Genomic DNA, 23,512 nt, shown 5'->3' on the forward strand with positions numbered 1-23,512 from the left:
ATACATTTATTCACATTGTTTGTTTTGTTGATATTTGAAGGACAATGTTGCGTTAAATCTCAATTACTCATCATACTGAATTCACAAAAGTGTGACTGGAAATCACGTTTGTGCAGGAGCTGTACTTTATTTTTTAAGTTTAATATGTTTTAACCCCCATGCAAACGCGTTGAATGGTTCCGTCCAGTTGGAACCGACTATGTTTTTCTAAAGGTGACGTTGATTATTTACAAATTGTGTATCTGGAATGTATTAAGTGAATAAATAGCCAATTACTGTTAAATAAGAATTAAGTTCCGGGGCTTAGAAAATATGTCTTAATAAGATGATATTAATTCAATTGCGAGTCACTTGCTGTATAGGACACCCCTGTCATTATTTGGTACTACTGCTCCTGGCACTTCCTTGTTCAAAAGTTTTATTTAGTGGAAGGCTTGAGGAAAAGTTGGACACTGGTTTGGATATTTCGACGCTGCTGTCGTCAGCTATCAGGGGCATGGCTCATATTTGTCATATGCTTGGCATAAGTAGCGTGTAGGTATCGGAGTTTTCCATGGCTGTAATTATTGGAAGCTGGCTAACGTTGCAGTGAGCGGCTCCATAAAGAGGAAGATGTCCACGGCTAACGTTAGCGAAGACATCAGAGTGAAGTTTCCTCTGCATTCCGCAGTGTGGGAGAATGATTACAGGAAACTGGAAGAACAAATCACGTTACCACAGGTTGGCAAAACGCTAAATACGATATCTCAAACCTGAGCCTGCAGAACGATGCGTGCTAGCTAAATGAAGCCAGGAGTGAGATGTTAAATCTCCCTAGCCATCCTGTTAAAGTAGGCCAGTCGTATTGACAGATGCTCCGTAGTGTCACACACACATAACGTGTAAAATATCTATGAGAACATTGCGGTAACGATCAACAGGTTTGGAATTGTACTTTAAATAATGTTTAACAGATTGATTGCATGTTTTCAGTTCTTATTTGAAGATGCTAATCAAATTTATTGCATTACTTGAATAGAGTATATAATCTGACTATATGTGATAACATAATAACCGCTTTTCGCATTTTTCTGATTAATCTAAACATTATGAGCATATGACTTTTTGTCCTCTATTTTCACGTTGTTTTCCCAGCAGTTACTCATCACATTTACTACTTTGTATTCTTACAGTACAAATACTATGGTCTAGTCACTAATCAGACTAACTGATAACACAGTGACCTCAGTACCATGACTCATTTTAGGACCAGACATGATGCTCAGTCTCAGTGTACTACACTTCTGTGTTATTATCAGTGATGACCTAAATTAAATTGTGCTATGATTCTGTGAGTTACAATATAAGGATCCTCAGTTACAAGTGAAACAATATGACAAGGCCCTGCTCTTTCACTTTCATAGCAGGTTGTCCTGTTGATACTGCAGTATTTAATCTAAATGGGTTCATACAGATTAAACATTTATGCATGTTCCACCTTTTAAGGTACAGGGTGAACACGTTTGTGGGCTTTTTCTGTGATTTTCTCAGAATGACACTGAGGCTGTGGATCCCAGAGGTCGGACGCCTCTGCACCTGGCTGTGTCGCTCGGACACCTTGAGTCAGTTAGAGTCCTTCTTCGACACGGCGCTGAAGTGACGAAAGAAAATGACAACAATTGGACAGGTTTGTTATAAGACTGGAAGCATAAGAGAAATAATGCTATGATCTTGTGAATGTCTGTTTTACTTGTTTTATGCAGAAATGCTTGCTGAGGATTTATAGGTTGTTTGATCACTTATAACACTTCTCACATTATCCTACACATCATCTACTTTTAACGGGCTTTATTTGGGAAACTGCATATCCGCTCTTCTGACTGCAGTAAAACAGTTTCGCTTTCCTCAGTTATTATGGTCATTGTTGGTTTTTTTAATGGATAGCTGCTCTTCCTAGGAATATGCTGTTACCTTAAAAGGTTTAGTGGTTTGTTCATACTCGTCTGCCTCTGTGTAGTGCTGCAGGAGGCAGTCAGCACCGGAGATCCAGAGATGGTTCAGTTAGTGCTTCAGCGCAGAGACTACCTCAAAGCCTCCACTGCTCTGGGAGGAGTGCCTGAGCTGCTGTCAAAGATACGAGAGGTTTGGCTTTCTCACTGTCTTGTAATCCATGTGCACGTGACCCTGGAAGCATTTACTTTCAACAGAATTAACTGCTCTCTCTATCTTTTCATCTACAGTCTCCAGACTTCTATATGGAAATGAAGTGGGAGTTCACCAGTTGGAGTAAGTTCCATTTCATGGGTGGAAATTAGGACTGAAAAAATAATTGAAACTGCAGTATGGTCAAGTGAAAGCCCTTCTGCAGTTGTTACTCGTATTACAATTCCAATATCTGTAAAAGTAGCTGCTGTATGGCTTTGTTTTGTTTATTTCTTTTTGCTTATTTTTCTGTCCTAATGGATACATGCCATAATAGTGAAGTAGTGTGTTCACGGTAACCTGTTCATTTTGTACAGACTGGTTATCTTCAATTGAGTATGCAAAAGAAGAAGGTCTCTGCAAATATTTACAAATGCTCTACTCTGGAAAGTCCATGATCTTGCCAGCCAAGAGGTTTCATGAGGTCATACAGGAAAAACCACATACCTGGGCCTTGGTAGTTTAAGCATTTGTTTTGTTTCTGTAATGAGCCACATTGTTGTTCCATTGTGTGACATTCACATGCTGTTACTTCACAGTCCCTCTTCTGTCACGGGTTTGTCCAAGTGATGTTTGTCGCATTTGGAAAAGTGGCGCCAGCCTGCGAGTGGATGCCACTCTTCTAGGCTTTGAAAACATGACCTGGATCAGAGGTCGTAGAAGCTACATCTTCAGAGGAGATGGTGTGTGTTTTGATTCTCGTACAGAAACAAACGTTTTCTGAGTGCTGCCTATGATCTGTGCTAATTCTGTAAAAACGATTTAAGTCTGTTCGTGACTGTATTTTTATAGATGCATGTGCAGAGTTGATGGAGGTGAACCACGATGATGAAGTAGTGGACACTGAACGCTTCAACATATCCCAAGAAATGGAGGATGTCACACTGGAGTCGATGCAGCCAGCTGAACAGGAAGTTGCCAAAAGGTTGACTACTCCTATTGTCAACACGTACTTGGACACCAAGCATATTGCTTTTGAAAGGCAAGTGTTACATCTTTTTCTGTCGTCCTCTTTCTCAGCATAGATGTTTCCAGGGTCAAACTCACACCTGATTGTCTGTAATGAAACATTTATTCTTCATTCATTAACAGGTTGCTTACAGCGTCTCATATCCGTGTTGCATTGTTGTATTCTCTGTATAATAGAAGCCATTCCAAACTGAAGACTGTAATGATGCTTCTGGTTTTTGTTTTCACAGGATCAAGTCTGGGATTTGGGGCTGGAGAAGTGACAAAACTGAAGTGATCAATGGATTTGAAGCAAAGGTTTGCAGAAGTTATACATTTTCTTCTTTTATAACTAAAGTGTAGTGCTACGGAAAACTGTGGAACCCATTTATGATAGAATGTGACTTTAGGTTCTGTTTTTCTTTCTTAGGTTTTCAGTGTGAACAATGTAAATGTGGTTATCAGGACAAGGACAGAACATCTTACAGATGAGGAGAAAGCCAGGATAAAAAGTAGGTATACAGTCTGCTTCACATTTTACTTTTCTGTCCTTCAGTATGTAATTCATGGACTTCATGTGTTCACAGGTGAAAGGAACATCCTGGAGTCCCTGCTTGGGACTGTTGAGCAGCACATAAGTGCACAAGGGGTGAGATATGCAGTCAGTTATCACATAAAAATGTATTTTGTTCCAATCTGGCAGCTGATTTGATTCTCAAATTTAAAGGACCTGACTCTGGAGTATGCGACTGCCACCAATCCCACTGCCATCACTCCGGAGGAATATTTTGATCCTGACTTTGACCTGGGCAACAGAGACATCGGCCGACCCATTGAACTGAGCGTTCGAACACAGAAGTATGGAATGTATCTTTACGGCTGTGAATTCCTCATAGCTGCGTGTTATCTATATCACGAAATTCAGTTGTGTGCACCTTTGAATAGCCTTCAATCTTATCTCCCCCAGGTTCAAAGGTACATTGTGGATGAGCGAGGAACATCCTCTGTCCCTTGTGGAGCAGGTGACCCCGATTATCGACCTGATGGCTCGGACCAGTTCCCATTTTGCACGCCTACGAGACTTCGTAACTCTGAAATTTCCTCCGGGATTTCCTGTAAAAATAGGTACATGGCATTCCTACGGAGCTTTATAGAAGTTGCACTTTAAAGAAGCACATAAAGCTATAGTCTCGTTCTCCCTTTAATCTGTTTTTACATCTAATCTTGTGCCGTCCTGTCATGCAGAGATCCCCCTGTTTCATGTTCTGAATGCCAGGATTACATTTGGTAACGTCAATAAATGCAGTACTGAAGAGGAGGCGCAACCAACGCCAGCAGCCACACCGACGTCCTCCGGAGAAGACGAGGAAGCTGCAGGTAGGAATCCAGACAGTTCAGCCACTAAATCTAACTGTATATCAAAGTTAGTCACACGTCTGTGATTCCTAATCCGCTTTTCCTTTGGTTTTCGTTTGTCCAGCACTGCCTCCGTTTCAGGTGTGTCCTTCAGTGTTTGAGGTGCCTGCCAGCTACCATCGGCGAGGAGGCAGCCGACACACACCCATGTCTAACAACGACGAGGAGCTCTTGCAGTACGCCATCCATCAGAGTCTCCTGGAGTCTCGCAGGGTCCCAGACCAGGTCAGAGCATTCATCACTTGATCAGCTCCGTACACAGACCTGTTCGCATCATTTTCCTCATGCTCTCCTTGATTTTGTAAGAATGATTCCTGATGTTTGTGTTTATAGGAGGGGATTTGGGATGATGCTGATGGGGAACTCCCTGATGTAATGACAAGGAGCCAGAGTGACAGGTAGGTTGCTGGTATAGAAATTACAGTTACATTTGGTTAAGAGAACGTTAAGAGTCCTTGCTGCTTGCTTTGTCCTATGGGGATTTAGATGATGCCATGTGTCTGTTTGCTGTCTTGTATGTGGCAGTAAAGCCCACAGAGGGGGGAAAAAAAAAAACAAAAAACACTGTGTCTCACTTTCCCCCTGTCTATGTCACTCTAGGAGTATCCCAGAGGGGGTGCTAGTGGAATACGGAGACACCTCCAGCCCTGCCAGCTCCGCTTCTGCCTCTAGCCCCGACACAGATCTCCGCCTGGCTATGGAGCTCTCTGCGCAAGCTCAAGCGGAAGAAGAGAGGATAAGGAAGCAGGAGGAAGAGGAGCTGGAGAGGATATTGCAGCTATCGCTCACTGAGAAGTAAACAGGAATAAGAGGGAATAACAATAATAATACAACTTTTCCAGATCCACAGGCAACCACCACACCTCAGTCCTCCTTCCCAACCACTGTAGTCATCTATGCAACCGCAGATTTCTTTCTGTAACAGATCATTCTTCCACAGGCAATATCAGACTCTCAGTATCCAATATTTTCCAAAAGGTATTTTTGGTAAGAGCATACTTCTTTATATATTTCTATTTCAGCATAGTGTGTCTCCATCCTCAAACTTAATAATGGACTCTTTTAGATACGTTTGGATCAGTTCTTCTTCTTCTTTTTATTTATTTTTTTTTCTTTCCAAATCAGAATCACAGCTGCAACCCACACGCGTTGATCGTACTGTCGTCCGCTGTGGCGTCACATTGGTGTAATAAGGTTCTATGAATAGAAATGTTTGACCACTTAAGGTGACTTCACGTAGTGCTGACACTCAAATGTGGCTCTTAAGGTCCAGAGCACTCTGTGTTGTTGTTTTTTTTTTTTTTATCGCTTCAGTCCCTGATTTTTTTGAAAGCTAGACACAGCAAAGCATAATTGAAAACTATAAGCACTGTGGACTTAAGGGGATCGATTTGAGTGTTTTCACTGTGAAGTCGTCCTACAGAGTCACTTTGTTGAGGACCGTGGGCTCACAGAATAACAAAAATCTCAGGGTTCCAATTACACACATTTTCCATTCGCTTTGGAATTAATTTTTAATCAGTTGTAAAACTATCGAAAATTGTAGGTTGGTAAACGGTTCTTTGGTGCGAAATGGTAGCAGTCATGCATATCACTCATATCGATAGTAATTCAGAAAGATGGGCTCATTGAGTCAAAAGGTGATTAGTAAATGCATTTTCTTGTCCTTTGCGAACTCCGATGGATAAACAAAAACATGTTGTTGTCAGACAAACTTCAAAACGGCTGCATGGCAACGTAACATCTGCAAAAAGCATGGATGTTTAACTTTCCTGGCCTAACTTTTTTTTTTCTTATCTGAGCATTTTCACACATTTGATGGTGAGAAAGGACATAATTTTGTTAACCGTCACTGAGCAACTTTGAGAATTATCACCTCAGTTCAAAAATGCAATAGCAGAGACCAGTCTGTCTGTGGATTTACAGCCGCCATGCAGTTAGGAAGCAGCCACGCAACCGGCGCTACCAAGATTATTCAGATTCCTAAAGGCAGTCCGTTTGCCTTTTGTAGCCATGAACAACTCAAGACCTCTGAAGAAAAGACAGCACAGACTCAAAGATCACGCATGCCCGCCATACGTAGGATTAGTTTCTTCAGCATGTGCCAAGGGATTGCCTTGCTCTGACAACACTTTGTCTGGGTGACAGGTGGTGACAAATTTATGTGGTGCCAGATTTTTTTTTTTTTTTTTTTTTAAAGAATTTTGTAACTTAAAAACAAGATAAAGAAGTTTCACTTGTACTAAGGTGATTCTGAGTTACAAGCGTTAACCACTATAGTTGATTTAGGTGACAGCCAACCACTTATCAAAGGCCTCCCTGCGCCACTGCGTCTGACTTTCAGGGGTTTCAGCAAACAAACTAGACTAATAATTAGAACGACCGAGTTTCAGTGGACATTACAAAAAAAAAAGAAAAAAAAAGGCTTGCTTTGGTTGAATTAATGCAGATCTTTGTAATGCACCGTTCCAGCTGCAGAGGGTTTTTTTTAATGTTAAGATTTTAAGAAAACGTGTCAGTTTCAAAATGTTGTTTCTAAAATAAAAGCACTTTATTTCCATGAGGATTGAAAGTGACTTTGTTCATGTGCTTAAATTCAAAGGAGACAACCTCTTGTACTTCATTTAACGAGTTCCACATTGAAGACTTTGTCGGGTCAAGTGTTGATCTCCTGAGGACAACTTAGGGCTTAAAGGGTTTGTCTGCTGTGAACAGATTTTATGTTTGGCTAAATGTGGTCATAGTCATTCCAGTCCTAACATCTGCACTGTGGATGTAGCACACAATCAAAGTATAGTATAGTGCTGGACAATTGGCTTGTGCAGAAAAGATTTCAGGTCATTTGCAGAGCTCCTCTGTCAGGAAATCAAGCACAAAGCGAGAAGTCTTCCATGTTTTCCTGACCAGTCGATCACAGAACAAATTTATGATTAAAAAGGTCAATTGAGCGGATTTTCAGTCATTTTTTGGTATTTCATCTGCATAGGCACCGTAATCAACATGAGGTCCGTTATGAAGAAATGAAGTCTCACACTTTGTAATCCCACGTGTTTAATGTACACAGGACTCCATGGTTATTATCAAATTGCTCAAATTTTAAAAAAGGACAAAAACATCACCTTAAATGCAAACAAAATGTACCTATTTACATTATTTCCTTTAGATTCCAAGTCATTATATGACACACAATCAAATAAATAAAAAACAAAAGAGATTGTAGTTTATTTCAGAAAAACATTATGAGCAGATTTCTACAAAACTTGAGGAAAAGATCTGTGCAAACTGGTTTTAACTGAGTCAAGCAGCTCTTACTTTTTAATCCCAATCAAATGTATTTGATAGTTGCAGGCCTTCAGGTTTATTTCCCTCCTGAATTGCCAGCAACACAATCAAATGGTCTTAAAAGCAAACAAAAATATACCCAAATACAGCATTTCCTTAATCCAAATAAATAACAAAAATCAAATAAAAACACGTGTAATATGTCCCCCCTGTTTATTTAAACTAAATAAAAAAAATGCATAGATGTAATCCCATCCAAACATACAACAATTATTAAATGGCCTGCTTTTAGGACCAATGAAATCCCAGTTAATCAATAACCGTGCAGTCTGGGTGCAGAGCTCGGTTCTCCTCTGAGTCTGGACCCGTCAGGAGCGCCTTGTGGTACCGGGGCTGAGCTGCTCGGTACTCGGTGCAGGTTTGTCTCTCGGTCCTCGTATCCTCTCCAGGTTTACGGGACGAGCTCACCGACGAGCCAGCGGTTTGTAGACACACACAGCCATGATAATCATTAGCAGCAGCAGGACTCCGAGGACGCTGCCGAGCGTGACTGTGGGGACAAAAACACAGAGCTGCGGATCACAGCCTGCACGCACACAGGCTGTCTAAGATGACCGGTTCACCGCCATTACGGGCTTTAATTCTCCGGTTTAATCAGCAAGTAGCTGCACCTCTAATAAAGATTAAATTTAGACGATTTAGTGAGTGTTCACCCCCCTCCAGGAGCCTGTTTGGTCGGCATCACCACCCGCACTAGGGATAGGCCTCATGTTAGTTTCTACAGTCCAACATCAAGTCTTACCTAAATTCTGCTTCTCTAAGACCACATAAGCTCTCTCGGTCAGTCTGGAGTCCTCGGCTTGTCCGCTAACTAACACACTGAAACACATGATTAGAGCCTGGGGGACGGGATGCAGCATCTTCGCGGTGGAGGCTGGAGGAGGAGGAGGAGGAGGATGGTGGTGGTGATGGGAATAAGAGTGAGGCGTTTCTTCTTCCGCTGTAGAATCTGGGTCCTAAAGCCGTTGGGTTATTGTACCGTCTCTGAACCGATTGATCGATTAATCGATCTGTCATTTGAAAGAAAGTTAACTGGTGGCTTTTGCGATTAGAGATGCATGCAGTTTTATTTTACTTATTTTATTTTATGGGTCAGTGGTTCCCTGGAGAGAACTGTGTGGTTAAGTGCTAGAAAATGTTTCTTTTCTTGAAGTAAATATAAGAGAATATTTATTTATTGAGGTTATTGTGGGATTTTTTTTCTTCAGACCTATAAATGCTTTTTTGTTTGTTTGTTTGTTTTTGCCTCTCCAGCTGGAATTAATTAGCAACTGGACAAGAGTTACACCATAGAACCAAGCTATATTATTTCCTGGAAACTTCCTGGGAAGGCATCTGTAAAATAAACCGTTAAGAATTGTTTTGAGAAGAAGGATCAGGCATTCACTGGTTCTGACTGTTTCTCAGATGTGAGTCTTTGCTGCTTTTCTAATCTCATTATGACAGCTACATTTATGTCGGTGGTTGAGGCTGCTGGTCGGACAAAATAAGCAGTATGAAGGAGTCAGCTTTGGCTCTGGAAAGCTGTGTTTGTGGCTACATGTTATGAGTCAAATCACGTCCGTGGTCATGTGGTGCATACAGCCGATTGTTAGTTGTGATTAATCTACAGATTATGTTCTCATTTGACGGTTTATTTGATTAGTCTATAAAATTTCCGGACATAGGAAAACATCACAGGTTCTCTTGTTTTGCTTGTTGAGAATCCGAGGAAGAAAATGGGAGTATTCACATTTGTGATTCATCAACCAGTGAATTTCTTTAATTTTTTTTTTTTTTTTGTGACTGCATCGGAGTGCTGCAGTTTTCAGGCATTTCCAGGTAGTTTGACTGAGGAAATATAAAGTGTATGAACCCTCTTCGCTTACTGGTAACCATCAAACCAGTGTGACACCTCCATCACATTTCCCATTTCTGAAATGTCAAAGAGCAATGAAGAATATATCTAAAGGTCAAGCTCCTCGGGGTTATATTCTTATATAATTACTCTGCATGACTGATGTATATGGCCTTTACCTTCATCCTCTATAGAACTTAAGTGTGCACCCCATTACAAACACTTATTGCTCTTAATTATGTGCCAGAGAAGCTTAATGAGCGTTAGGAAATGTCACTCACGGTGGCCTGAAATTAAAACTGGAAGCTTCCTGGATAAATTCATCACAACAAGAAAACATTTCATTACGGCATGAACTCAGGGGTCCTGTTTTAATAGGTGATCTGGAGACATTTGAACGGAGATAAACACATGATGTTGCTTTCTCAGATATGATGCTATGATGTCTTTTTAGTTATAAAGTTATTATGAGCAGGATTCTGTGGACTGCCATCATTCTCAGCTGTGCCTGTTGATTAATGGCAGCAGATGCAGGAGAGTGTATGTGTCATTTAATTATGTCATGTCACACAATTAGTCGTCTGTGTTCAGTAGACTTGTTAACACATCAGTAACTGGAATGATCAGTTGACTGAAAATGTCTAACAAGTCTCATATGAACAGTTTGAGTTCTGTGGTTTTAGTGCAAACTGAAGCAAGGAGGCAGGTGTGAATAATAATATTGTACCAAAGTGAAATGTGGCTCTAAGACAATAGTTAATTTACCATCTTCCTAACCAGCTGATGACAAAGAGTTCGCTTCTCAGACTCAGCCTTCCTCCCTGCCTCTCTGGTGATGTTGTTTCCTTCCACGGCTCATGCACAATGACAATATCATTTTAAAACACTTTTAAAACATTTTTAAAATACTTTTAAAAGTATTTGCAAAACAAACAATCTTGATGCGGATGGACGTGTCATTTTACAATTGAAGAAAAAGTTTTCAGTGCTCTCTGGTGGACAGTCTATGTGGTGGAAATACTAATACTAATTCTACTAATACTAATTCTAAATTACCTCAAACCTGTTTTGGTGTTTGTGTACTGCAGTTTCTTGTTTCTTACTGGCCCACATATACACGCGCAACAACAAAATATCGGCCAATAGATCAGCTGTTCTTTTATATAACCATACAAATCAGTGAGCGGGACTGATTTATGGCAATATTTGAACTTTACATATTTTTTAATCATTTCCAAGATCTGCTGGTTTAGACATTAGACATAACCTACCTGTCTGGTTATTTTATTTACAGTCATGACGATATATTTTTACCATATTACCCAGATATATTTAAGGGAAATATAACACAACTAAACAAGTCTTCCTGTACATTTAGATTTGTGTTTGCTGGTGTGAGTGGATTTCACATGAATAACTAATCATTCATACGCAGGCATCAGTCATAAATGTTTTCGATGGTGGATATCGATGTTCAACAGTTAAAAAATTCTGTGAAAGTCTTCTTTTTTATGCCCTCTTTTCATGCCCTCTCTATCAGTTTCTTACAGCTTTTGCTGCTCTGTTTTTTCAGGATTAATGGATGCACGGCAGCAGATTCAGTCAGAACATATAGAGGTCTCTATGCTGTCTGAATTTACCGATTGTCAAGCTGTTCATGTCAGCTAGAGAAGAAACCGTCCATTTAGCAGTGTCTCTTTTATGTGTCTCCTGTGCTTGTCTGTTTTCTACTTCAATAGCCGTCACTGACACAAAAGGGCTTTGATCTGCACGTCCATCAACCCGCGGCTCAATGGGGAATCATACGTTGCAAACCACTTTCTACTCGCATATACGTTCGTTCATACTGGTTGTCCTTGAAGTGACTGGGTTTGGCTCACTCAGGAATAAAAATCAGTTCAGTAAGTAAAGATCTGAAGGGCACTGTTGGTGCATTTAAGGGGTAGAGGCTGCTCTATTCTATGAGCTTGTTAATTAGAATGTCTAATGGAGGTGAGAAGCAACAGCCAACACCCATTACAAAGACATCAAGATCACCATATGGAAACAAATCTCTTTGGTGGTCTTCTGCATATGTACAATTCAGAAACAAACACGGTATCTGTTTTAATATAAATATTGAAATTTGACAAGAAAAAATGCTGTATTGTGTTTGTTTGTTTGTTTGTTTACATTCACATTCAACCTCCAGGAATGAAAAGAAGCACAAAGATGGAATATGTAACGCACACTATATTTACTTTATCCACACCTGACAAGTACATAAACCAGTTTGAAAAGGGCTGAAAATCACACGACAATCATCACCTTGCCCATCACGTTATTTGCCGTATACAAATAAGGTGTAAAGCACTTTTAAATAACACATGTGGCACAGACACAAGTGATATTAATGCTGTGCGTCTGCAAAACAAAACAAAAAAAGTTGAACAGTCTTAAGTTAGAGAGTGAAAACATCGGAGAGGCACAATATCAATACAACCTTTACAAGTTTTGTACATATAGTGTAATAATTAAGCAGATTAAGGCAAAACAGGCTCTGTGGAGTTTAATGAAGCCATCAGATGAAGACCAAAAAGTTTATTTGTAACTGCTTACAGTTTGTAACTGCTTCTCCAGAAAGCACACTAGCTCTTCTTGCTTTAAGGCCAATGCTCAAACCACACACTGAAGTCTAAGATTTAAGATTTAAAAAGATATATTCTCTTCTGAGAACATGAGATGAACAGATGTGGTCTTTGTCTGAGTGCCTCACTCATCTCCATTACAAACACTTGTAGGGACAACAGCATTTTATTTTTTAACATAAATATCCAGCAGCTCGCATGAAATCCTATACAAGCATGCTGTTACAGTACAGGTCTACTCTCTAAATATTAAACACAGCATTAACAAAATAAAGGAGAGACTGTAAGTTACTCTCAAGCTTAGTTTAAATCTCTGCTTGTGGGCTGAGCTGAGTGCTGCCCAGTGGGAACAAAAAAAAGAAAAAAAATTTGTCTTTAGACTTTGGTCCAACTCAAACCACACACACTAACTGTGAAAACTGCGCTGGTAACACTTGGTGTGACAAACATTAGTTACTGGTCCACTGGATGGATAAAAAGCCCACTGAACAATTTATTTTATTACATGAAATTGCATGCAAAACACTGCTGCCAAGAATGTTTGACTGGCAATAAACTCTGTTAAGTCTGTTAACAACTGATGTTTCCATTGTTGCTACGGCTGAGCATGCAGAGCTGATTTCATCCAACTTTCACAAACTACAGAAAATGTAGAAATTAATATGAGAAAACAGCCCCATGCAATAGAAATGATGTGCTGAATTTTACATATAGAAATGCATTCTTATTTTCCTTGGCATGTTGTTCTCGTGAGATGCTCGTGAGACAGCTGATTAAGGGGAAAAGCAAACCTTTATATTTAAATATTACTCTTACGAACACACGAATGCAACAAAATGGCAACATGTGAAAGCTCTACTGTCCCGATGATGCAGGATACACATAGACCATGTAGTAAGGTATGAGTATTGCTGTTTCAGCTCCTCTTAAAATTTAGCAGCATTTATCATTTTACAGAGCGTAAATCAACATCATAAGCTGATAACAGGCTTGATGTGAGATAATGTTCAGGTTCGCTCACAAATGACTTAAAACTGTGGCTTGAATTAAAAAAGATACAAAACTACAAGCAGGGGAATTGTGTGCTTCTCGTGTGCTGAAGTGGTTTTCCTTTCTATGGCACGGCAGCCATGTTGAGGCTGTCAGCATGGATGTCTGGTATGGTCCTCTCTGGTCTGAGACACACTGCCAGCCTCTTTGGAAAACAAGACAGTTAGAGAAGAAGAGGAGAGACGAGGTTAATTTGGAGAAGAATGTGTAGAAAAGGTTCATCTTTGCAGGATTGTCTGCACATTTTCTGCATCTTTTTCCTCTCTTTCACCCACTGACTTGTTTGAGAGATCCAGGAGTCCACACCAGCTTGTAGACCATGTAGATGGGGATCCACATGAAGGATGATAAGCCAATGATGTATCCCACTGTGATGCTCCAGTCGGGGTACTTATAGTCAAACAGTGTGAGGCGTGGAGCTTTCAGCAGGGAGCTCACTATGATATACTGAGAAGAGTTGGGATACACAAAGATTTCCATATTCAATATTGCCATATATGTTAATGTATCTTTTGTATTCTTATATAAGACATAATACTGGGAGAGAGTAACATGTGACACGTCCATACACTGTGAAAGAAATACTGTATATGAAGGAAGCCATAATGGTGTAATAATGCAAAATGTCAACTGGAAGACAACCGCAGAGATGGAAGCAAGCAAGAGACAAGGATATTAAACTGTATGGGGAGGAAGGAAATTGACATTTGCAAGTCAAGTGTCTTGCAGCATAGAGACCATAAAAAAGTATTATGGACAATATTTCATTTAGAGAAAAGTTTGATCTACAGAGGGCAGGACAGCTTCAAAAGACAGCCGTCCAGTTGTCTTTTGATCGCAAACCGAGCTTGTTTTGTCTTGGTCTACTACTGCCTGCTGATCTCTGATGATTAAAATGTTAAAACGCTGTAAAACTGGAACAACAATCATATGTCTTTTTGTACAATTTATACATGTGGATCCGCCTGTTGTAATAATATTTCATATCTTACTGCTAGAAACGCTGGACTGATGGCTACCCAGCACACCCTCCAGAACAACCCCGGAGCTTTGCCCAGCATGGCCTGAACGTCACTGCTAAATCTGTTGATACCTGAAAGCAACAAAGAAAACGTGAGACATAGTAACTTACAGTGTTTGTTTTTCACGTGCTAACAATATATTTGGTCCGAGTGGACGTCAGTTTACAGTGCAGATGAAAAAAATGACCAGTCGGTCAGTAATAATCTCTTGTTTACCGTAGAACCAGGATACCGCGATAGCCTCAAGGAAACCCACAGCTATAATGGAGCATCCTACTCCAAATTCCTCCAGCAGCTTCACCACATAGGCACCACCCTGTCAATAACATTCTGATTAAACAGCATTGCCTCTCATTGTCCGTCATGTGAGCAACAGACCGCAGAGCTCGGGTTTTAATTCACCACATTGTAGCAAGAACTACCTAAACCTTACTACAGCAAACGTGACTGTAGATAACTGAAGCTGAAACTGAAAAACTTACATTTGTAAGGGTGCTTAGAGAGCCCAAAAAGCACACAACAACCAAGCACAGGACAAAAAGTTCACGTCTGTGAGAAAAATGATCCGGGTATTCATCCAGTACAGCAGTGATGATCGCCTCCAGCCCACCAAACTGAAACATTACAAATATACAGTATTATTTTGTAGTTACACATTTCCATCTGTATATCACAAATCAAAGCAATAGAAATTAAGCTGTAATAAATGCTAGAAAACAAATTCATTTTATTATTGCTGCTATCAGGAGAATTATATTTAGCCTTTGTAGTATTTATGTAATAGTATCTAAAATAATCTTATGTATAACTTGAACTGATTTATGATTGATTGAATCATAAATCAAAGGTATTTAGTCATATAAGCTGTTGAATTGCCTTCACTGTGATACATAAAGTGACCCCGGGTCCTTCATGTACTCAAGGAGTTCAGAGTTCGCAGTTCGTACCGTACTGTCCAGGCCCAGCGTGATCATCATCACAAAAAAGATGATCGCAAAAAAGGTTGAGCCCATCATGTTTGCAATGGCTTCTGGGTACGTGATGAAGAGTAAACTTGGTCCTGAAAGCATGAAAATGGGAAATATGAACTGGCTGATTTTTCTTTCTTTCTTGCTTTTTCTTTTTCTTTCCATGATCTTAAACATAAAACTCATTCGCTGACCTTTATCCTTTGCCACATCCTCAACCTCCACTTTCCTCATCTCCGCCATGTAGCCGAGCACTGTGAAGATGACGAACCCCGACACGAAGCTGGTCAGACAGTTCACCAAACTGGTCACAATGGCATCACTGTTGAGGACGAAATTCAAGGATGCTAATGACAATAATCGCCATTCAAAATCTAGTTCAGACCTAATTTTTAACTTCTGTCGGAGACTTTCCACAGCATTGCTGTGTGACGTGAAAGCTGCTTGGTACTGTGCTGACCCTTCTGACCTTTGTTCAACGGGCTCCTTTTTATTTTCTCCTCAGCTTTGTGTTTGACGCATGAGGATATTCTGAGCTGGCAACCATCTTGTGACAAAACTAATGAGGAACTCATTAAGTGTAAGATGGATGTGTCAGCTGGCTGAATGCTTTTAGCAACCGAAAAGCTTCTCTCTTCAGGAAAACGAGTCGACATCTGTGTTAAAAGACCAGCATCACTAAGAAATTATAATAAAGAAGGAAATTAATGGAAAAAAAAAGTCAAATGTATGGAAAGCGTAAATGTATTAGGAATATGTTTGATTGGGTCTCGCGGTCAAGATACGGCAGCATCCAGTTTCGTTCATGATCTGCGTGTTTACAGCCGTTTCCTCTGTTAATCACATCAGCTATACAAACATGCTATTAGTCATACTGGCAGTGCACAATTTAATTTCTCCTGTGGCATCATACAGCTTGGCATTTATACCCAGCAAGTAGTATTCACCACTCATGCCTCTACGATCATTGTCTCAACCACACCGTCTTATTTAATTTATAAGCAACAAATCCCCCCAGCTGTTTTGAGAGCTTCAACCACAGACTGTGCACTGAAGTCATTAAACTTGACCTCCTAAATCCCCCAGGAAGTCCGATTTCTTATCATAAAGAGTACAAAGAGAGTACAAATAGTTTTGGACTTTCATCTGGACTCTACTTATGAAGCCGTGTTCGAGCCTCAGATGTGGGTTCACATGACTGAGTGTGTCTCGGCTCTCACCGATAGCAGTTATTTGTGAAAGGGTTGTAGCTGGAGAGAGCCAGGAGCACCCCGAACCCAGGCCCCAGAGAGAAGAAGATCTGAGCGGCAGCGTCCACCCACACCTACAAAACACAGAAATGGAGACAGAAAGAGACATTACACGAGCTGGGATTTTTAACTGTACAAGTTGTAAGATTTAACAGCAAAGAAATACCAGCTTTTCTCACACAGATTGATTTAAGTCTCTCCTTTTCAGTGATTTTATGTCACCCTCCAGATGAAATTAATAGGAGCACCTTCATATCTTCATTTCCCCTTTTGTGTTCTGATCACTCAGCATTTAATTTACCGAAACAGAGAAGTGTTATGTCAGCCATGCAGAAATCTAGCTGCCACACAGCTGTACGCAGAGAGATCTGAAGAGGAGCGTGTGTTCGGCATTAAAAAGCGTTGGATATCGGTGAGTGAGACAGAAAGAGAGGCCTTTGTTAATGGGCAGAAAATCTAAACCAATTATGCATCTTATTATCCTGCTGTGTGGCTTATTTATGCATCTCATTTCATCTCATCCATATTCCCTTCCAACCAAAGCACTCACACATGTTTAGCAAACAACTGCGGTGTGAGCCCGAGAGGAGGATGAGGACGTTTCATAGATCGAATATATGAACAAAAGTATAAATTAAACTACTGCCTCTCACTCAAGATGTGTTATTTCCTTACACCAGTCCAACAAGTTAAATCAGGAGCTCCTAAATGTCGACAGGACAGTGGAGAAATCACTGGGGAAATTAAACACATTGATATAAAACAAATCTGCAAAAAAAAAAACAAAAACATTTCTGTGTTGTTTAATTAACATGCAGTGACGATAAAATGCCTGTTCACTCATATCTGTATAATCTTTTTTTAGTTTTTATTGTTTCCTCTTTTCTTCTTCTTCTTTCTTTTCCTTCAATTTTTGTATCTTCATTCCTCACAGTGGAAGATGCACTTTTCACTTGCTGAAAAGCAAATGTGTGCTCACAAAATGATTTTTAAACTGAAGATATGGATCATTTAAATGAAGCTTATAAAACAAGACTCTCAAGTGGGACCAAACCTATGAGACATGCGTTTCTTGTTAGAGATGAGTCAATTTTATCCTTTTTCCTCACAAACCAGTTGACCGCCCAGCGTTGTACAACTCACACTGGTCTCCAGCAGCTTCCCCCACTGCGGTTTCAGGTAAAACACCACACCTCTCCAGGCTCCCGGCAGAGTGGCGCCTCGAATCAGCAGGATGAAAAGCACTATGTAGGGCAAGGTGGCGGTCACCCACACCACCTGGCGTGGATGAACGAGACAGAGAGATGGGGGAAGTTTTTAAATGAAAGAAGATACACAGTAAGCATCTGAATTTCCATGGTGGTAAATTGCAATGCGTCACCTTCCCTGAAGTCTTCACGCCCTTCCAGAGGCTGAAATACACGATGGTGAAAATGAGAAAAAGGCAGAGCATCAGCTGCCAGCGAACACCCCCGACGTTTCTCAGTCCTGACGACTTGTGGATCTCAAGAACGTTCCTCCTGTAAAGATAAAACGTTTAAGTCATCCCTTTTCCAGCACAGAGGACAGCGTTGCCCAGAGCGCCACTGGCTGACAGTATCTGTGCACGGTGTCACTGTAAAGCTATTGATATATGTGGTTTCTGTTACTCTCACTTACATGCACTTACGTGTAAAATTCCTCTGCCGGAGACCTGGAGGAATTCGTCCAGGTGACGTTGTCCATGCCGAAATAGTTGGTGCAGTCGGGGGTATTCCACACATTGTCGCAGTTCGTCCAAGGCAAGATGCTGGAGAAGGAGGAGTAGAAGTAGAAGAGGGCCCAGGCGATGATGGTGTTGTAGTAGAAGGACACATACAGGGCGATGATACAAATGGCGTACCCTATACCTGAAACAGAAAGAAAAGCCAGAGGATTGAAATAAGAGCAACCTTAATCACTGTATCGAGTTGATTTTCAGTCACATTGTGAGGCCTCACCTTTGAAAATGGGACAGATGTGTTTCCATACGGATATGGCTCCGGTTCTGTGGAACTGTCCGAGTGCCAGCTCCATGTAGAAGAGCGGCACGCCACCAAAGATGGCCATCAAAATGTAGGGAATGAGGAAAGCCCCTGCACAGAGACACATGAGCGGGGACGACGTGAGGACATCCAGAAACTCAGCGAATGTGGAATTAAGAGACCTGGAGTCTCAATCGCAGCAGGAAATTTGAATGAGAATGTAAAAATGGGACTTGTCATTGGTCAAAATTGCATTTGTAAAAATTGGTTATTCTATACATTGGCTCAAAGGAGGGATTTACAAGAAACAAATTCTTTATTTGATCAAACCGTGGAAAACAACAACAACAACACACCATTAAGGCCACATTAAAACATTTCACTCCTGCAGCACTTGTAGTCCCACAGAAAATCATAAAATAACTTATTTCTGTTTATTCGTTTTTTTTTAAATCAAGTACATTATTATTTTTCTGATTTATTCTGTGTGTGCATTTGTGTGTGTCTTTTGTTTCTTTTAAATATTGTCTTAATGTCTTTTTATGTATTTTGTGTGCAGCTCTTTGAATTGCCTTGTGGTTAAATATGATGTTAAATAAATAAATAAACCTGCCCTACAACCACAGCGACTCGGAGCAAAGCACAACCAGTTTCTAGTAAAAACACGCAATCACTTAACCAATCTGTGCAGAAATCTAAAAGAATTTTCCTGCCATAAAAACGCTTGTCCTGATACGATTTTTTTTTTCAAGCTCGTCTAAAAATGATTGATTAAAAAAAAGTGAGCCAGCAAAGACGAATACAAACTATGTCATCATAAGAGAAGAGTAAAAACTTTTTAGTGGCCTTTTTTTTTTTCCTTTTAGTTTCGTGAAGGCTGCAGATGCGCACTTCAGCACCGTGGACAGCTACTGCTGCCAGGTGCGTCTGTTTCCTGAATGATTTAAAGCCATTTCAAGCACAAACTCTGGCATTTAATGGACTTGAAGAGTTTGTCAAATAGCTCCACGCATGCAAGATTTCAAGTTACGCAAATCCTAACTCGTGAAAGTAAGCTGGATGACTTAGTTCAGCAGCTCTGGGACACTTACCGCCACCGTTTTGATAACATATGTACGGAAATCTCCAAACATTTCCCAGGTCCACCGCAAAGCCAATGACAGACAGGAGAAAATCCATCTTTTTGCTCCATTTGTCCCTGGAGTCCGTCTGCGTGATGACCGGCACCGGGACCGCGCTGCTCGAGCTGTAGCCGGGGTTCGGGGAGCCGTGGTGCGTCAGACTGCCGGCCATGGCTGCTGAGTCCTGTCGGGGCACCGGACTGTGAAAAGTCAGCCAGAGGAGCAGAGAGGAGGACGTTTCTCCTGTGGTGATGACAGGGCCGAGTGGGAGGAGTTGGTGGAGCTGCAGCGGACGCTCGGGGATACCCGTCAGTGGAGACACATCACAGACAGGTTGGACATACTTTCAAGTTAGAAATAGAGGTGACATGTGTTATTGCCGATCAATAACATTGATTTTTTTGCAGTTATAGCAGCATATCAGTGAGTTAACCAGTAGCTGAGGCTGATTTGCTCACTTTTGATCCTTTCATTCACTTTTAACTCGACAACATATGAGCTTTGGGTCCCACATTTCTGCTGAAATCAACTTAATGTCTGAAAATCAGGTTGACACATTCGCACCTTCTTCCAGATCAGCAAATTGGACTCTCCAGTATCCAATAAGAGGACTGGAGTGTATGCTTCTCCACAGTGAGATGTTTAGTTCAGTTTGAGGGCTGATAGGAGTCCAGCAATATGATAAACTGGGATTAATATTCAGTGAACACTCCAAAGAGCTCCGCTGGTTTTTTTTTTCACTGTAAGACTGTGAGTTGGTGAAATATAATCTGAATACACATTTAGTACTACATTAGTACTACATTTAGTAGCTGTTCTGCAGCTTTTGAACTTTTGAGCTTTTGTTGCTTGACCTCTGAATGTTAAACCGGCCTTGAATATGTTTGTTTTCCGGGTGCATCTGCAAAAACAAGATGTAAGATGCAGATACGATATAAAAGTTTAAACTACAATGAGGAGGTACAAATGAAACAACGACAAAGCAGTTAAGATTTGGGTCAAAACTGGTGAAAAAGTTAGGATGGTAAAAAGATCAAAATGCTGACGGTCCATTTGAGCTTCCAAAAGTTTAACACAGAAAGCTATAAATAGCACCTTGAGCCATCTTGGTTCCCTGATCTTATGTTAATATAGTTTGGTGAAGACAGAATAGAATCAGAGCAGCCTAACTGCACTCATTAGGAAAAACCTAATAAAAAAGACTTTGTAATCAAATCCACAGCTTTTAGCGGTGAGCACTTTGAAAAAGGCCGCTAACTGGATCTTCAGAAAGCAGCGGTCGTGCAAGTCTGAGTGGAGAGAGTCCATCAAATGGAGTCACTCTGGGAAATGACACAGAGATAGAACAGGAGACATCGAGCGGCATCATAAAATTGTCACTTAAAAGCCAAAGTGGCAGCCAAACTGTCTGGCCTGGTGGCTGCGTCACCTGAAGCTGGGAAAGAGGTTAGTCGGAAAAGCAAAACAATTTTAAGACAGATAGACAGATAGATAGATAGATAGATAGATAGATAGACAGATAGATAGATAGATAGATAGATAGATAGATAGATAGACAGATAGATAGATAGATAGATATACTTTTGCTTAGAGTTCAGATTCAACATGTCTTCTCATTTCCAGAGCTGAAGATGGAGATGAGTAAACAATCAGCTGGTGGTGAAAAAAAAGGCTGGTGCGGGGGGCCCCTGAGGGCCTGAAGCCTAACAACAAACCATATAGCCTTCTCTAGCATACAGTCCTGTCAATCTGCATTGGCACACATGGGCAGAAGAACATCAGACTGACAGGAGCCTCCATCGCATGCCCTGGTGCCTGTTAGAGCACGTCGACTCTAATCACACATGGACGTGTGCATGTTGGCCCTGCCCAGAAACTCTCCTGACAGGCAAACAGACACGGATATGTTTTAAAATTGAGCATTTTATTTAGTTTTGAACATTTTCTTGTCCCACATTCGGTCGACTCCTGTGTAAATTCATTTCTCCAGTCTCCTGAGCAGACACAACTTTGCTCTTCATTGGAGTTTCTCTGCTGAAACAAATGTGATGTGGATGTCAGTTCACAGTCGTGTCTTTGCTTCTGCAGGTCATCAGTTTGACTCTTTACTGAAAACAGACACAGCTGTAATTATTTTTTGTGAGCACTGAAGCTGACAAAAACAGACAAATACAGCTTGTTGTTTCCCCATTGACAAGTAAGCAAAGGGCACGCTGGAGAGGAGCTCTGGTGTGCTGCTTACTCAAGCAGAAGTCCTCGTATGGCCTTTAACAACACATGCTATTACCTCATATTATCTAAAGCCAGCGCAAGCGGTGAGTCACCCCATCGAGGGAATCCTGGCTTGAAAGAAGATGTTTGTGTGTGAAACAGAGGACCAGTCGACACTGTGAAGCCACTGGGTGGAAGAACGACTCCTTCATCTCAGCCAGCCTGCTCTGTACTTTAAATTAATGCTGCCGATATCCCCAAATCACACTTGAATATCTGAACAGTCTGCTTATAGTGTGATCTGGTTTTATTATGTAATATTGTCAGAGTGCAGTTGTAGACAGGAGTTTAGGACTAGGACAGTTTATTATATTTTGACATGTTCATTCACAGAAAGAAACTCATTGATTTGTTGGTTCAGAAACTATGAAGGGAGCTCTGAGCTTTGAGCAGGTCGGTTCCTGCTCCTCTCAGTCTGTCATCCTGTGTTATAACTCCCTCCTTTCACCACACGATCTACCTGACAGCTCAGTCCTGCGGGCAGAAGTGGACTTATGGCCCAGAAGAAAGTCCACACTCCACTGCACTGACGTCTGCTCATATTCTGACTCAGAAAGTGGTTTTCCTGAACGTGTTCTTGTGGACACCCTACATGCTTGGAAATGGTCTGACAGGAATTCTTATTTAAAGTAAAGCCGTCAAATTGTGATCCACATGGAAGTACTTTTTGTTCTTTGTGGGGTCTTTGGCTTCAGTAGTGACACAGTCGCCATCTTCTGGACAAAATGCGATACTGCTTTTTCTTAGGAATAAGTAGAATTAAGCCTATCACAAGAGAATTAAATGTATTTCTAGACTTTTCTGGCAAAGTTTTACACACTTTTCTGTAAGAAAGATGTTTATGTTAAGTGTCAGTTTTAATTTGGGGAATCACAGTCACTTTCTAGGGGTTTAAACTTTGTGGTGTTTCATTTATTCTCACTATTCTTGTCAGTCCAGAAATTTGATTGTTGCTCTGCATCTTAAGCTGGAGAGTATTTGCTTTAAAATGTGGTGTATCCATCCGGTTTCTGACTCATCGCTGATGCTGAACCACATTTTTCAGGACTGTTTGCAACCTGACTGAGACCAATAAATCTTTAAAAGCTCAAACAGATAAATCACATTTGATTTGCAGGTGCAGTATCCGGCTCATCACGAGTTTTTATCTGCCAGTTTTGCCACATGTTGACCACAAGATGGCGTAAAGCTAAAATGTTTCAATTTACAACAAACCACGTAGGCTATGTGTTTGTTTTCAGTTGGGGGGCTTTTTATTTAAAATGGATAAACTATGAACTGAATGTATTGATAAAAATGATTTCTATGGACAGATAACAAGCGAATCGACACCAAAATCATCCAAAATCAAGCTGATTGATAGACTGATTAACTCAAGGAGTTAATCAGTCTTGTGGGCAATCAGCCAGTATTTAAAGGAGAAAATAATCCTATTTTAATGCTACAAGAACAAGCTGTCTTCTCCTTATTCATAAG

General features: G+C 40.7%; 2 protein-coding genes and 1 long non-coding RNA gene across 3 annotated transcripts; 1 reads left to right on the top strand and 2 right to left on the bottom strand.

Moving 5' to 3' along the window:
• The first annotated feature begins 199 nt into the window (after nucleotides 1-199).
• ankrd13a (ankyrin repeat domain 13A) lies at nucleotides 200-7,105 on the top strand. Its single transcript, XM_046387358.1, has 15 exons — nucleotides 200-720; nucleotides 1,531-1,666; nucleotides 1,997-2,121; nucleotides 2,220-2,265; nucleotides 2,721-2,864; nucleotides 2,974-3,163; nucleotides 3,381-3,447; nucleotides 3,560-3,641; nucleotides 3,717-3,778; nucleotides 3,857-3,987; nucleotides 4,097-4,254; nucleotides 4,375-4,506; nucleotides 4,610-4,770; nucleotides 4,879-4,943; nucleotides 5,146-7,105. Exons 1-15 carry the CDS (start codon nucleotides 613-615, stop codon nucleotides 5,342-5,344), a joined length of 1,806 nt encoding a protein of 601 aa, XP_046243314.1. The 5' UTR covers nucleotides 200-612; the 3' UTR covers nucleotides 5,345-7,105.
• Nucleotides 7,106-8,021: 916 nt separating this feature from the next.
• Nucleotides 8,022-8,849, bottom strand: LOC124058285. Its single transcript, XR_006843233.1, has 2 exons — nucleotides 8,630-8,849; nucleotides 8,022-8,377 (listed from the first exon to the last, which is right to left on the bottom strand). It is a non-coding gene; the product is annotated as an uncharacterized LOC124058285 (long non-coding RNA).
• Nucleotides 8,850-13,150: 4,301 nt separating this feature from the next.
• On the bottom strand, nucleotides 13,151-19,970 carry slc6a4b (solute carrier family 6 member 4b). The gene is made up of 13 exons (XM_046386345.1): nucleotides 19,736-19,970; nucleotides 18,621-18,755; nucleotides 18,311-18,530; nucleotides 18,023-18,161; nucleotides 17,785-17,919; nucleotides 16,612-16,715; nucleotides 15,586-15,713; nucleotides 15,371-15,483; nucleotides 14,906-15,037; nucleotides 14,640-14,739; nucleotides 14,394-14,494; nucleotides 13,681-13,848; nucleotides 13,151-13,546 (listed from the first exon to the last, which is right to left on the bottom strand). Exons 1-13 carry the CDS (start codon nucleotides 19,935-19,937, stop codon nucleotides 13,466-13,468), a joined length of 1,758 nt encoding a protein of 585 aa, XP_046242301.1. The 5' UTR covers nucleotides 19,938-19,970; the 3' UTR covers nucleotides 13,151-13,465.
• Nucleotides 19,971-23,512: the final 3,542 nt, after the last annotated feature.

The sequence above is a fragment of the Scatophagus argus genome, chromosome 4 (genome assembly GCF_020382885.2).
Source record: "Scatophagus argus isolate fScaArg1 chromosome 4, fScaArg1.pri, whole genome shotgun sequence".
Classification (NCBI taxonomy): domain Eukaryota; kingdom Metazoa; phylum Chordata; class Actinopteri; family Scatophagidae; genus Scatophagus; species Scatophagus argus.

Bases quoted from the DNA above. Each gene is read 5' to 3' on its own strand.
- slc6a4b (XM_046386345.1), bottom strand. From the start codon at position 19,937: ATGGCCGGCAGTCTGACGCACCACGGCTCCCCGAACCCCGGCTACAGC. The intron at 15,484-15,585 runs GTCAGCGAATGA...TCATGCTTTCAG, and splicing joins GGATGTGGCAAAGGATAAAG to GACCAAGTTTACTCTTCATC. The intron at 15,038-15,370 runs GTACGAACTGCG...GTAATGTTTCAG, and splicing joins CGCTGGGCCTGGACAGTACG to TTTGGTGGGCTGGAGGCGAT.
- ankrd13a (XM_046387358.1), top strand. From the start codon at position 613: ATGTCCACGGCTAACGTTAGCGAAGACATCAGAGTGAAGTTTCCTCTG. The intron at 3,642-3,716 runs GTAGGTATACAG...ATGTGTTCACAG, and splicing joins GGAGAAAGCCAGGATAAAAA to GTGAAAGGAACATCCTGGAG. The intron at 4,771-4,878 runs GTCAGAGCATTC...TTGTGTTTATAG, and splicing joins CTCGCAGGGTCCCAGACCAG to GAGGGGATTTGGGATGATGC.